Raw genomic sequence first — 12909 nt, 5'->3', positions numbered from 1 at the left:
CCCCCTACGATGAGAAACATCTAGCATATCATAAATAGCAAATAGACTCCATAATCAGAAAGTGAAAAATAAAAGAAAAATAAGAAACTATGCAAGCCGAGCAGGGTTTGACGTCAATGATACAATTATGATCCACTAAAGAGCAATTAATTCTGCAAGTGGAGGCAAGCTTCAAACTATATCAACTGATTAATCCACAGCTAACAGAAAGCGGGTTCTTACCTGGAAAGCTAGAGCAGAATAGAAATAGTCGACAAATATTAGATTATTTCCCTGACCTAGCCAAAAGAAAATACAAAGTCCCAATCAACAAAGGTAGCACAGACAGATAGCAGATCAGAAGAATAAGACAGTCATAACTTTAGTGATCAGACAATGACTGACCTGAGAGAAGTCAATGCGTCAGCTCCGAGATATTTGTCCGATACTAATCATAAACAGCGCACCTTTGCTTGAAATTTATTTTCTTCTTTGCAAAACCGATCAACATCTTCACTAAGAGCATCAAACAGATGCATTAAGTTACAGATATGCAATGCTTTAGTACTGCAGAGTATACATCCAAGCACTTGTCTTCAGCATATTCAATCCAGCAGTAAAAGATTCTTGCTTTTATTAAATATGTATGTCAACAATTTTGCCAGGTTTAAGGCATTACAGTATCTTCATTTACCATTCTAGGAACTCTAAACTTTGGATTCTGCTCCAAAAAAGCTGGGGGCCGCTGGTATACCACTGATGCGGCCCTTATTAAAATCCCTGCCGTTAACCCCCATATCAAATACTTCTTGTTCCCCACCTTATAGTCGAAGAAATGAATGATATATTTATTACCCAACCACTCTCTCTCTTCATCGCTTCGATTTTCATCCTGAAACAAATAGACATTGCTCTTATCATGAGGGCCTTCATGTTCCACTGAGATAACTAGAGTCACATGGTGTGTCAAATGAAGCAGTACCTTGATGAACATCTCCAACGGAGCATCAAATACTGCTTCCACTTCCGCAGGATTTGGGATGGGCTTAAATGATTTTTTGTCAGTAAGTATGCCTATCACCGGCATTACTCTCAAAAGATGCTGCACAGGATCAAATGGTCATTGAACCCAAACATATCCAAACAAAAATAAGACTGAATGCTAACATTTCATGAATTCACATGATGGCAAGACATAAGTGAACTGATGTAAACTATTTTTGAAAAAACAGACGAATCACTATAGCCCGAGAGAGTATGACATGACTAGTTCGGTTTCCAAAGTACGAGCAAGCCCATCCTTAATCACTGGTCGAGAGACTCTTCAGAACTTTCCTTTCTTGATAATGGAATTCTAGTTAAGCATTTTGCCAGGGGATGATTGACAAACAACCCAGAGGAAGAACCACAAAAGAAGACAATTGGAATAGACACGTGCACTTGATTTACGATATTTCTTCCAAGGACCAGCATGATTTCCCCCACAATCATAGTAATCTCCCAATGCACATCCTAGGAACAAGACAGTAAGATAGTTTGGTTTATTCTGGTAGGTTTCATTCCAAACAACATGACTCGGTCCAATTTCATTTCCGAAACATCCCAAGTAGATACTCCTTCAAAGTTGAAGAATTGGAGAGAACTGGATAAATATAAAATAAATCCCATCAGACAAGTCCCTTCACAAGTCAATCATTGTGTGAACTCCGTAATAACATACGGCAAACAATGATCATCGACCATGCACATATAAAGCATGGTTGAAAATAAATTTCTTCTATCATTCTGCTCTAAGAAGACCCTGTTAGGATGGATGGACACCACTGAAGCTCATACATTGAAGACACCACAATCTCACACAAGAGTCAGCATCCCCCCTTCTCCTGCACGTGCACTCCAAAAGCACGAGCACGCAAACACAAATATGTGTCCTTCACTTTGAAGAATCGAAGCTGACACCGGATATGCAAATGTTTACAAACAATGGAGCTACTAACATCATTCCCGTCCTAAGCCCCTTACCAAGAAAATTGTCAAGTGAAAGTATAAAGGAAGAACTTCCCACAAAGTATTGCCACCACTATACAAAATGGACCAATGAAATCATTTCTTTCTAGAAAGAACAGGCGAGTGTACATTCACCATACAATGCACTAAAAAGATCAGAATAAACAGGAGAGACTGCATTCATAACAGTGAGGGGCTGTCCCAGTTTCAAAGAGATGCTAATATGAACCATTCTTGTAAAGTGGTTTCACTAGCATTCTAATTGGACATGCTTTCATTGTTCCAAATGAACTGCGACTCATTTCTCACATGTTTCCTATAAATGTTGACAGGCGAAGTACATGCCAGATATGCAGAACGTACTGGAGAAACCCGGTCAAGAATGTATAGCCTAACAATAGGAATGGCTGGAGAAATGAACATTGAGAACAAAGGAAAGCTACGTATATACCATCAAACAAACACTCTTTTTGATGATTGTGCTCTCAGTATCTAGATTCTGTTTGACCACTGAAGACTGCTGTTAAGAAAAGTGGTGATTGCTGGTTTAATGATGCTTCAATTTAATTGAGAAGAAACTGCTGAAATAATAGAATGTATTGCCACTAAAAGTGGTTGAATGGAGTCAGCTATAAAGCTTGTAGTTCAGGTTCATACTTCTAAATGTTATCAATCTACATGACATCCACAGAAAAAGGCCACCATAACTTGTCCAATTAATCGCATGGGAGTGAAAAGATTTTGAGTGACTCACATGCTAGGGTATTCGCAGGTTGTGTACACTAGAAAATTGAAGTTCAACATATTAATGACAAAAGAGAGTAACGTATGCTAATACCTTGGACAAGAATGGCTCGAGTATAGTTACCACATTGACAAGGGAAGGATCCAACCCAATTTCCTCCTTGGCTTCCCTTGTCGCCGTATCTCCATCATCCTTATCACCCTCCTCTGCTTTCCCACCTGGCAACGATACTTCACCTGCAACCCAGAACACCATTCAATTCAGATCACTGGACAGCACCTTCATGCTCTTGCAATCTCCCCTAACATGCTCATACCTACTGCAGAGATCCTAATCACCTGACACAGTACACGACTAAACTTTCTGCATTCACTGAAGTTGAAGTTGAAGTCCCAACTATTCTGCTAGTATCGCATTCTGAGCCTCAATTTTCTAGGAAACAAACAAATTCACCGCAGCACTAAAAGTACTAGATCAAAACTTCCCAATTCTAGGACTAGAATTAGGCAGCTACAACTTGACAAAATTGAACCGACGTTTTCCCGATCATCAAGAAACCTACAAATGCACACTTGAAATGTGACGTCGAGTTAAAGTTAAAGCAAGAAAAGACCCTCTTTCTTCCCCATTTCTCTCATCTGAAACAAGAACAAGAGTCGATATCTCCCATCTAATTAGTCATCGTACCCGAAATGATACGAAAGGAAGAACCTAAATTATTGAAAACAAAATATCAAACAACGAGCCGAAATGATACGCAAGGAAGAACCTAAATTCTTGAAAACGAAACATCAAACAACGACCATCGAAAGAGACGAACCAGAGTGGGTGGACAATCCGGAGGACCTCTTGGTGAGGATGACGCGCAACTCCCCATCATCGCCTTCGAAGAGGCAGATCAAGACCGCGGCTCTTTTGGGTGTGAACCTTCCCGGGTCGCGGGCCATCGGGGTCGCCGATTCCGGGAAGCCCACCTGAGACACGACCTTGCCGGCGGTCTCTTCGATCCGCTGTTCCTCGGCGTCCTCGAAATCGGGCGGGGGCTTGTAGAGCCGCAGTTGCTGGGCCAAGGCCACGAGCCTCCGCGAAGGAGGAGGGGGTGGTGAGTTGTTCATGAGCTTCAAGAACGGAGACGTCGATGCCGATGCTGAAATTCTTCTGAGGACCGAGATCATTTGCTGTGGTCAAATAAAGGCAAAAGTTTTGTACTTTGTTGTTCTTGTTTAACGTTGTTCCCGATATAAATATGTTTTTTTGGCCCAATACCTCAAAAAACCTTGTATTTTAGCTTTTGTCCCATTTCTATCTTTTGTCTCATAAAAAAACCTCTAATTTTAAGTTATGTCCCAATTCTACACTAAATTTTATTTTTGTCCTCCACTTTAGATCTTGCTCAATTTTACCCTAAGCTTTTTTTTGCCCCATGAAAAACCTCCAACTTTTGGTTTTGTTCCAATTTTACCGTCCAGTCTAAATTTTACTGTAAAATTTTTACAGTCACAAATCTGATTCTATTAACCTTCCATCCAAAATTTCTCGTTGACAACCAAGAGATAGAAATCTCTCAAGCAAGAGCTGTTCGACTGTCCCAAGCGCTCTCCGACCACGAGAGATGGAACATTCTCAAGCATAAGAGATCGATAAGCGCAAAATCCTGAGGGCAATTTTGATGGAGGATTAACGAAGGTCTTTATGAAACAAAAAAAATTAGAGTGAAATTGAAACTTGACCTAAAGTTGAAATTTTTTTATGAGATAAAAAAAGTTTAGGGTAAAATTGATACTGAACCTAAAGTTGTTTGGTTTTTTATGAGACAAAAAAAAGTTTAGAGTAGAATTGGGACCTGACCTAAAGTTGAGGGTTTTTTATGGGACAAAAAAAAGTTCAGGGTAAAATTGAAACATGACCTAAAGTTTGAGGTTTTTTATGAGACAAAAGGTAGAAATGGAACAAAAGCTAAAGTTTGAGGTTTTTTTTGGATATTAGGCCCATGTTTTTTTGGCTAAAGTACGAACCTGAGACATGAACTTCTTGGCTGTGTTCAAATTTTGCAAAGTAATAACTTTGACCATTTTCTTTGGGATAAACACAAAGATGGTGACTGAACTTTGACCCAATATCTAATGTTGTCCCTGAACTTTTAATTTATTCAATGTAGTTCATGAACTTTAATTTTAGATTCAATGTAGTCCTTGAACTTTTACTTTACTTAATGTGTTCCATGGACTTTTGATGAGCTACATCGAACGTATATCAAAAGTTCAGGGAAGATATTGAACAAATTAAAAGTTCATATACCACATTACAGATTGGGTTAAAATTCAAGAACCATATTGAACAAAATAAAGATTTCGAGACCACATTACACATTAAGTTAAAGTTTAAGAACTATTCGTGTCATTTTCTCAATCTTTCGATATCGAGTCTTTCCTTGTTTGACTGTCATGTTTTTGTTTGCCCACAACAATTTGGAGAGAGATGTGAACTGGTGAAGTGGTCTTGTGAAATTTTTCAGCCATCGTACTGAGCACTGAGCTTCTTGAGGTCGCAAAATGTGGGTCGTGTTACTACAAGACCAACCCAGGATACAGAGAAAACAGAAATCTGTCTTACAAACAACAGAGCCTTCACTGCAAATAGATGAAGCATGGAGCTATGAGAAGTCAAATCCAGAAATACAACATACCACAGTTTTGACAAATGGAATCAAGATACTATCTATATACAGCATAAATACAGTATAAATCACATCATTCAGGATTCCAGAAAAGGCAACAGTAAAATGAACAGACAAGCTTACGTATCCGGCCGGTCTTTTTATCCTCACACCAATAGAATTTACAAGCAAAAGCTATACACATAATTTCAGCAATAATAAATGACAAAACAAATGGTTTTTCTCTCGCCGTCTCTGCAACTCAAGTATGGAAAAGAAATCAACACCGCCCATGATCTCTGTGTTAAGCAACCGTCGATTCTTTCTTATTGTTTGCTTCCTCAGATTTACTTTCTGAAAGCAGACTGGCAGGCTTTTCGGCTGCTGGGAAAGACAATCTTCTTGCCTTCGTAGTTGCCTTCCCGTTGGAGGATGGAGGTGGTATTGGTGAAATCACGGCCTTTGGCGTTTGCTGGTTCAAGCTTTTAGCGACATTACTTCCCTGCTTGTTAAGTGGTTTCTTCGGGCTAATGGTCTGAATAGGTACTCGGCTTTCCCATGGGCGAGCAGCAATCCATCGCTCCATCCAGCTCCAACCCCAACTCGCTTTTCCAAGTTCATAATTCTTCACGCCATTGGTATTAGAGTTGGCCCTCCACTGTGAATTATGAACTTATACAATGTAAGGACAACGGGAATCGTATTCAGAAACTATAATCACCCTCTGAATTGTGAGCTAGCAAGATAAACTCCTTAGCAGTATCATCTGAGAACTGAATCCTTCAACTACCTTCTTTTTCTTTTCAATTTATTTCCTTTTCCTTGAGAAGACAGGAATTATCTTGCATTGCTAAGCCCAGCCATCACACCCACAAAAGCTAAAACAATACCAATTAACAACAAACCAAGCCTTATCCCATCGAATGGTGAATCTTATTACATATTGTGCTTAATCCTAAATAGAGCCTTAGTAATAAATCTTGACATATGTTGTGTGATATCCCTCACCTGATGGTTAAATGCATATGCCATGGCTCGTTCACGTTTAACTGCTGCTTCTTCTCTCTGATGTATCCTTGCAAGAATTTCTTCCATGGTTTCAGAGCCACCACACCAGTCGACCTGTCAGGCATGTTATTATGTAGTTGTAAGAGAATGCCAGTTGTTAGTCATTTCAAACACATTACACATTCTTGCAAAACATGGACATATAGCTGTAAAGCCATAATGGGCACTGGAGAACGTGCAATTATTTCAATTACCAAAAATTGAAGTAGCAGGCTTCCATGACTACAATCCATAATCACGTGCTGCAGTTGCCTTTTATGCTACAGACACAGAAAATATGACTAGACAAGAATCCTTAATCAGGAGCTTTTATGCATAGAACGGGACCATTGTCCCGGCAGGGTTTGATATGCTGCAGGGGGCCATTAATCCCTTCCTATGCAATCAAGTTTCCTTAATCAGGTTTTCGATGTCCAAAAAATATTAATATGGATGATGAAATTTACCTCAATATCATGGAGTTTAGCCTCAAGTTTCATCTGGTTCTCCAATTTCTTCTGTTTTATCCGCCCTTCTGTCACCATACAAAGACGGCGATCTCTAACCTGGGACTGTATTTTGCTCCAGGAATGAAGATACCCCAGTGTTGTCGTTGCTTGCTTTTTGACCGAAAAGTTTTGTGTCAGGATCTGCAATCTTACTATCCCTTTCAAACGTCGTAACATTTTCCGTGCCTAGAACAGGATGAAAACAATTCTGTCAAATAAATGATTTAAACGCATCTTCCAAAGAGTTAAGCAAGACAATCACTGAGGGCCTGATATAATGTGGAAATTTATGTCTTAGGTACCAAATAAGTTATGTCCATGATGATTCATTAATAGCAGAATTGAACAGCAAAATTGTCAGCTGAAAGTGAAAATAGACATCCATTGGACACACTGACACTAATGCAAGACATATTCACAAGATGCTGTATCTAGCTAGTAGCTATGTAGCCATGGAAAGTATTAAAACGTGACCAATCAACAGGATGAACCTAAAGGCAGAATTATAATCGAATGAAGCATTTTGTGGATGTAGTACCATGTATGCCCGGAATGCTGTTTGAATTCGTAGTGCGGCTCTATCCTCAAGGGGCATGCCAAGAGAACTTTTTCCAGGAGCAGCACCATTTTCCAAAGTTGTAGACTCTTTATTTGAGTGGCTCTTCCACTTGAAGGAATTTGACTTCCCAGGAGATGAAGATGCCTGTTTTCCGGGCTTGAAGCATCACATCAAGCAGCAACGCAACATCAAAAGTATGAAAGGCGCAACCAACTTTAACCCTACTATTCCATGAGCACATTTTTGCTCCATAAGTAACAGAAGTAGACATTTCTTTAAAAACTTTTACACCAATTATAATTTTCCAACGGTTTAATATAGTCAATTGAAAGAAAAATTCACTCAAGACTTCATGATCTTGGTAAGTGCCAAAGTAGAAATTTATTATAATGTTTTACTCTATGTCCATTGAATAGTTCATATTAGAAGCCTTTTCAGATGGTAACCTGAGAAGCATAGGACACAGCGGAATCTCATTAACACTACCAAACACATATCAAGCAACTAGCCATTACTTACTTCTGGAAGCTGGCACCAATCATGGCAAGTTTCTCATCAGAGCAAGTCTAATGAGAGACTACACAAACGATTTTTTACAAGGAAGAACAATAAGCTTCCAAAGGATAAAAATTTAATAACAAGCAGGAGAAAAGGCAGAACATTTTCAGAAAGCAGATTATTTCATCAAATGACCAACGTGTTCAAGTGGTCACTGTAAATCGCACTACCAGGAGACTAAAAACTGTCCATGAGATAGAGCCCAATCATGAATAGTTCTCATATGCATATAGATCCTTCTACGTCATTAGAAACTTCACGCAAAATTCTCGCAGTTTCAGGAAAAACAACTTCAACAGAGATGTTTCATGATTAGCTAATAATAGAGAACATGCAATCTTTACAGGCAGAATTTAGAGCTGAAAGATTTTTACACAAACTTGAAACATTCTCACCATGCCCAACTCAACTATGGTGGAAGTGAAAATGATTGATTCCATCGCTTAATACAAATGCGACAGGAATAAAAAAGAAAAAAGCAAATAAAGTATCTGGACTGTTTTGTACCTTTGATCTCTTTGAACCATCGTTCTTCACTTTCTTCAGGTTGATTATAGACTTGAACCAGTCCCCAGAACCCATATCTATAAGTTAAATGCTTTTACCCGGATGAAGAGAAGTACCCTGTTTCACGAAAGATCCATGACATGACTGCTGGCACGAAACACCCCTTGGAAGATCGCACAATTAAGAACCACAACGCAATATACACAAATCTCTGATTTTGTTTCATCAATTCAAAAATGAACAGTTATAAACATCATGATATCATCACAATTGATCTCAATAGCATCATATAACAATCCAAGATCCTATTTCTGCACTTTTCATCATACATAACTAGTGGTTTTTCATTAAGAAAGCCAGAACATTATGTCATTGTATCTCAATTAGGAACATTTAACCACCTCTCAATCAACCACTCTGCTAGACCGCTAATCTCAAACCATGTCGATCCAATTCTAAGAGAACAGCACTTCACAATGCCGGCAACATCATTTCATTTCAACAAACGCGGACCACATAGAAAACATCAAAACGAAGTAGAACGCTCCATCATTCGAGCAAATTGCAGAAACTATATTTAGATTCCCAGATGAAGGAACTGAGCATTTGCTTCGCAAATCATTCACTGCCCCAAGCCCAGATCCCAATCTCCCCCCAAAATCAAGAAACGCCTACCCCACATCAGATATTCAGGGGAAAAACAGGATGAAACAGAACAAAAAGCAAAAGGGCATAGCTTCCATGAACAATGATGACATACCCACAGGAGCAGCAGCAGCAATGAGGTCCAGTCCAATGACCACCTTTTTTCTTCTTCCTTTCACACAAATGGGTACTCAAAGGTCCAGCCTAAAGAATTGCGGGTGGGGGTAGTATTAGTAGTAAAGCTCAAGCAACCTCGAAGAAAAGGGTAGTCATAGCGAAGAAGAGAGAGAATAAAAGGTGGGTGTGGAATGCCGGTTTGCAAAGGTCCACCTCCAGTTCTACCGAGAATTTCTCTCCTGTCTTTAAAGACAATTCATTTAATCAAATGGGGTCGATGAAAACGTTTGTATATATCTATCCCTTCCTTGAATGGAGCTCTCTCTCCCTCTCTCCCTCTCCTCCATGGTCCACCATACTTAGGCTCAATCAAAGTCTCAACCAACGAAATACAACTCACTCGAAAAGGGTCTGCAGTTTGGTAAGAGAGAGTTTGGTTGCGGTGACAAAGTCAAGCTAAAAAAAAAACAGAGGGGTCGGGATGAGTATAGCGACAGCAGAACAAACCAATGGGGGCTTGACAGTGATGGCCCGCCTTTCTAATTTGGTGTGAGAAATTTCAGATTTCTTTTTCGAAGCACTCAGACTCTGCTACAAGCAGGAGCTGAAAATGATTAGCATGGTGATGATGATTGGGTTGGTGAACATTTAAAAGAAAAAAATGAAACTTTCGCACGAATTCTTTAAACTTGGACTGCCTGTTCTAGCAGATATTTTTTGCGAGTGTAGACTGTTAGGGACCTAATCAAGAAAACGGGTTGATGTCAGAATAGATTTCATTCCCGGCATTTCGAAGTTAGATTGATGAGAAACTATCGTTTATTTTAAGCTTCCGTGTCGCGAGTAATGCCAAAAGAGTCATAACTCACTGGCAACACTCGACAAGAGTTCGCAAAGGGGATAATGACACAGATGATTTCTGAAATTTGGCTCAATGTGCGATATAGTTGCTGGACTTTTAATTTATTTAATGTGGTCCATAAACTTTAGCCCAATTTACAATGTTGTCCCTCAACTTTTCATTTGTTCAAAATATAGTCCTTATAATTTTGGTACATATTCAATTTAGTCCCTGAACTATATTAAAATGTTCAATGTTGTCCTTGAACTTGAATTAAGTGGAATGACAACATTGAGCATTTTCATATAGTTCATGGACTAATTGGTACCAGGGACCACATTGAACAAACTAAATGTTCGTGGACCACATTGCACATCGGGCTAAAGTTCAGGGATCACATTAAACAAATTAAAAGTTCTTGGATCATATTACATATTGAACCAAAGTGCGGAAACCATTTGTGTCATTTTCCTTTTTCTAAACTTGATCGAGAAACGAAATAATTTTTGGGAAATATTACTTCGAGAAAAGAGCACGCATATGGTAGCTCGTAAGAACAAAAAAATCTCTAGAAAAAGGAAGGCATGCATTCAATCACATGGAGAAGTAGTCTATCTTCACTTTTGTAACAAAAATAAATAAATGTATTTTCTCCTTGCAAAGCTGCTTAGAGAAAAAGAAATATACAATGAGAATTCAAAGAGAGGAAAAAGATAGAAAGGTGGTCCCGGCGGGGCTCGAACCCGCGACCTTCGGCTCATAAGACCAACGCTCTAACCAACTGAGCTACGGGACCACGTTGCTTGACACTTTCCTTGTTCTATATATTTAATATAGTTAAACCTTCTTATTGTCCCACTTTTCTCCATTTTTTTATTTTTTTATTTTTTTTCGCATCCACTTCTACCTATTGCTGATTTTCGAATGACGCGCCAATTAATTAATGATTGTACTTAGCTTTTGACTTCGATTTGATGATTTGCTAGGAGGGAAATTATGTGGGTTGGACTGTTCTGGCGAAGACGAAAAAGGAAAATAAAAAGAAGAAGTTGGGGGTCGGTCCAACTACCAAGCTCCTATTAATAAAAAACATTAGATAATGGCAATATTTATTGAAATGATTTTAATCCTAAAAAAAATGTTAATAATTGTCATTGTGCTCATTATTATGCATCAACAGCCTAGAGATATGGCCAGCACATTTTTAGCCAAATTTGGGTAAGTGACAGAGCATGACCTGGCCATTTAGGCAGGATTCCAATCCTGCTTTCATAATTAGGTCTATTTCATAGCAATATTTCTATTATCATTATATTTCACTAATTTCTGATTTAATCATAAAGTTATTAATATCATTTTCTAACACCCGTGACTACGTAATTCAATACTAGATATTATTATGGTAGGATTGGATCATCACCACCACATCGTTGATAATAAGTTACTTTGGCTTGAATTTTAGCCGGCATGAGATCTGTTTGGTATTGTCCACGAATGTTGTTGTGTCGTATTTTTTAAGAAGGCTATCAAAAGGTATTTTTGGATCGCCATAGTAAGTTTGGGCTATTGGTTAGACGGAAAAAAAGTTTGGGATCCGTGGACCCGAGAAAAAATTTGGAACTTTCGTTGAGATTATCCCAGCACCATGTATCAAAATAGGCATAGCAAGGAATATTTCACCAACGCCTCTCATCTCTACGTGCATGACTCTCCTTGAGTGGGTTATTCTACCCATCACAGCGTAGTCTCATCTCCAAGTTGCATTTCGTTGATATCTAAATTATATAATGTTGGGCAAAAATGCGTTGCTACTTTATTAATCTTCTTGGGAATTGCAATCGCGTCTTAGATTTGTTAGCAAATGATGTAATTAAGTCAGTCGAATTCTTAATCTTTGTGTCGATGCAACTGAGTACTAAAAACTCCATAAAAAGAGGTGCAGTCCAATCGCGAAACATCTACTAAGGAGTGCAATCTTAAGATCGACACAAAGATAATTTCTGGTTGTCACATAATCAATTTTGCATATTGCAATCAAAAGGACTTGATTGCACTCTAGGTTTGTTGCTTTATGGTCGATCAAAGGCGAACGGATCCTAACTTTCGCACTTTAGGATCGACCAAAAGCTGACAGATCTTTAGGTATGTTGCCTTAGGCCACTACCAAAAGGCAACGAAACACTAATTTTATCGCCTTAGGTCAATACCCAAAGGCGAAGAAATACTAATTTTGTTGTCTTAGGTCATATCCAAAGGCGAAGAAAAAATGATTTTGTCTCTTTAGACCTACCCTAAGGTGATAAAATTTCGTTTTTGTCACCGTAGATTCGAAAGTTTTCCTACTCAAAAGCGAAAAAACTCTGAATTTCGTCGCTTGGACCTGAACCTAAGGTGACAAAACCCCGATTTTGTCACTTCAAATCTCACCTAAGGAGACAGAAATTTCATGTTTTTCGCAGTAAATTCAAAACTTAAGGCGATGAAACTTTGAATTTGTTTCTTAGGATATGTTTTGCCTTTTAGTAGCGAAAATGTTGTCACCTTAGGGTATTTTTCATGTAGTGTAAGTGGTACTCTTCGTTCCGTTGAACCAACTCTAACCAAGAGTTGGCCCTTTACTACCAAAGGCGAAATTGCACAACTTCAACACACAATGCTGCCCATTAAAGGTATGTAAACATAGACGGTTTGTACAATTAATTCTTCTAGCAAGTATCATCCACATGTCATCTACATAAA

The 12909-nt window shown here is 38.7% G+C and overlaps 2 protein-coding genes and 1 non-coding gene across 6 annotated transcripts; all 3 read right to left on the bottom strand.

Annotated features, from left to right (window-relative positions):
* Positions 1-481: 481 nt before the first annotated feature.
* Positions 482-3922, bottom strand: LOC115680496 (nudix hydrolase 15, mitochondrial-like). The gene is made up of 4 exons (XM_030604301.2): positions 3552-3922; positions 2825-2967; positions 962-1081; positions 482-871 (listed from the first exon to the last, which is right to left on the bottom strand). The coding sequence occupies exons 1-4, from the start codon at positions 3904-3906 to the stop codon at positions 647-649; spliced, it is 843 nt and encodes a 280-aa protein (XP_030460161.1). The 5' UTR covers positions 3907-3922; the 3' UTR covers positions 482-646.
* A 1500-nt stretch (positions 3923-5422) lies between these two features.
* LOC115680495 (protein IQ-DOMAIN 9) lies at positions 5423-9671 on the bottom strand. 4 transcript variants are annotated; one of them, XM_030604300.2, is made up of 6 exons: positions 9328-9671; positions 8568-8684; positions 7482-7646; positions 6902-7129; positions 6396-6509; positions 5423-6045 (listed from the first exon to the last, which is right to left on the bottom strand). In XM_030604300.2, exons 2-6 carry the CDS (start codon positions 8640-8642, stop codon positions 5692-5694), a joined length of 936 nt encoding a protein of 311 aa, XP_030460160.2. In that variant the 5' UTR covers positions 8643-8684; positions 9328-9671; the 3' UTR covers positions 5423-5691. The 4 variants fall into 4 exon arrangements, with proteins under 4 accessions (XP_030460160.2, XP_030460157.2, XP_030460159.2 ...); XM_030604297.2 differs by having other exon boundaries at positions 7482-7658; positions 9328-9669; XM_030604299.2 differs by lacking the exon at positions 9328-9671 and adding an exon at positions 8969-9237.
* A 1221-nt stretch (positions 9672-10892) lies between these two features.
* TRNAI-UAU (transfer RNA isoleucine (anticodon UAU)) lies at positions 10893-10966 on the bottom strand. The gene has a single exon. It is a non-coding gene; the product is annotated as a tRNA-Ile (tRNA).
* Positions 10967-12909: the final 1943 nt, after the last annotated feature.

This window comes from Syzygium oleosum, unplaced genomic scaffold (genome assembly GCF_021117445.2).
Source record: "Syzygium oleosum isolate NSW1041296 unplaced genomic scaffold, Sole_v2.1 Sole_v2.11, whole genome shotgun sequence".
NCBI classification, from domain to species: Eukaryota; Viridiplantae; Streptophyta; class Magnoliopsida; order Myrtales; family Myrtaceae; genus Syzygium; species Syzygium oleosum.
Note: the sequence above shows the minus strand (reverse complement) of the source record. Positions and strands in the feature narration are given on the sequence as shown.

Bases quoted from the DNA above. Each gene is read 5' to 3' on its own strand.
- LOC115680496 (XM_030604301.2), bottom strand. From the start codon at position 3,906: ATGATCTCGGTCCTCAGAAGAATTTCAGCATCGGCATCGACGTCTCCG. The intron at 2,968-3,551 runs GTTCGTCTCTTT...TCTGGGTTGCAG, and splicing joins CGGATTGTCCACCCACTCTG to GTGAAGTATCGTTGCCAGGT. The intron at 1,082-2,824 runs GTATTAGCATAC...GATCCTGTGCAG, and splicing joins TCGAGCCATTCTTGTCCAAG to CATCTTTTGAGAGTAATGCC.
- LOC115680495 (XM_030604297.2), bottom strand. From the start codon at position 8,642: ATGGGTTCTGGGGACTGGTTCAAGTCTATAATCAACCTGAAGAAAGTG. The intron at 7,659-8,567 runs GTACAAAACAGT...TGATGCTTCAAG, and splicing joins ATGGTTCAAAGAGATCAAAG to CCCGGAAAACAGGCATCTTC. The intron at 6,510-6,901 runs GTAAATTTCATC...CATGCCTGACAG, and splicing joins CTAAACTCCATGATATTGAG to GTCGACTGGTGTGGTGGCTC.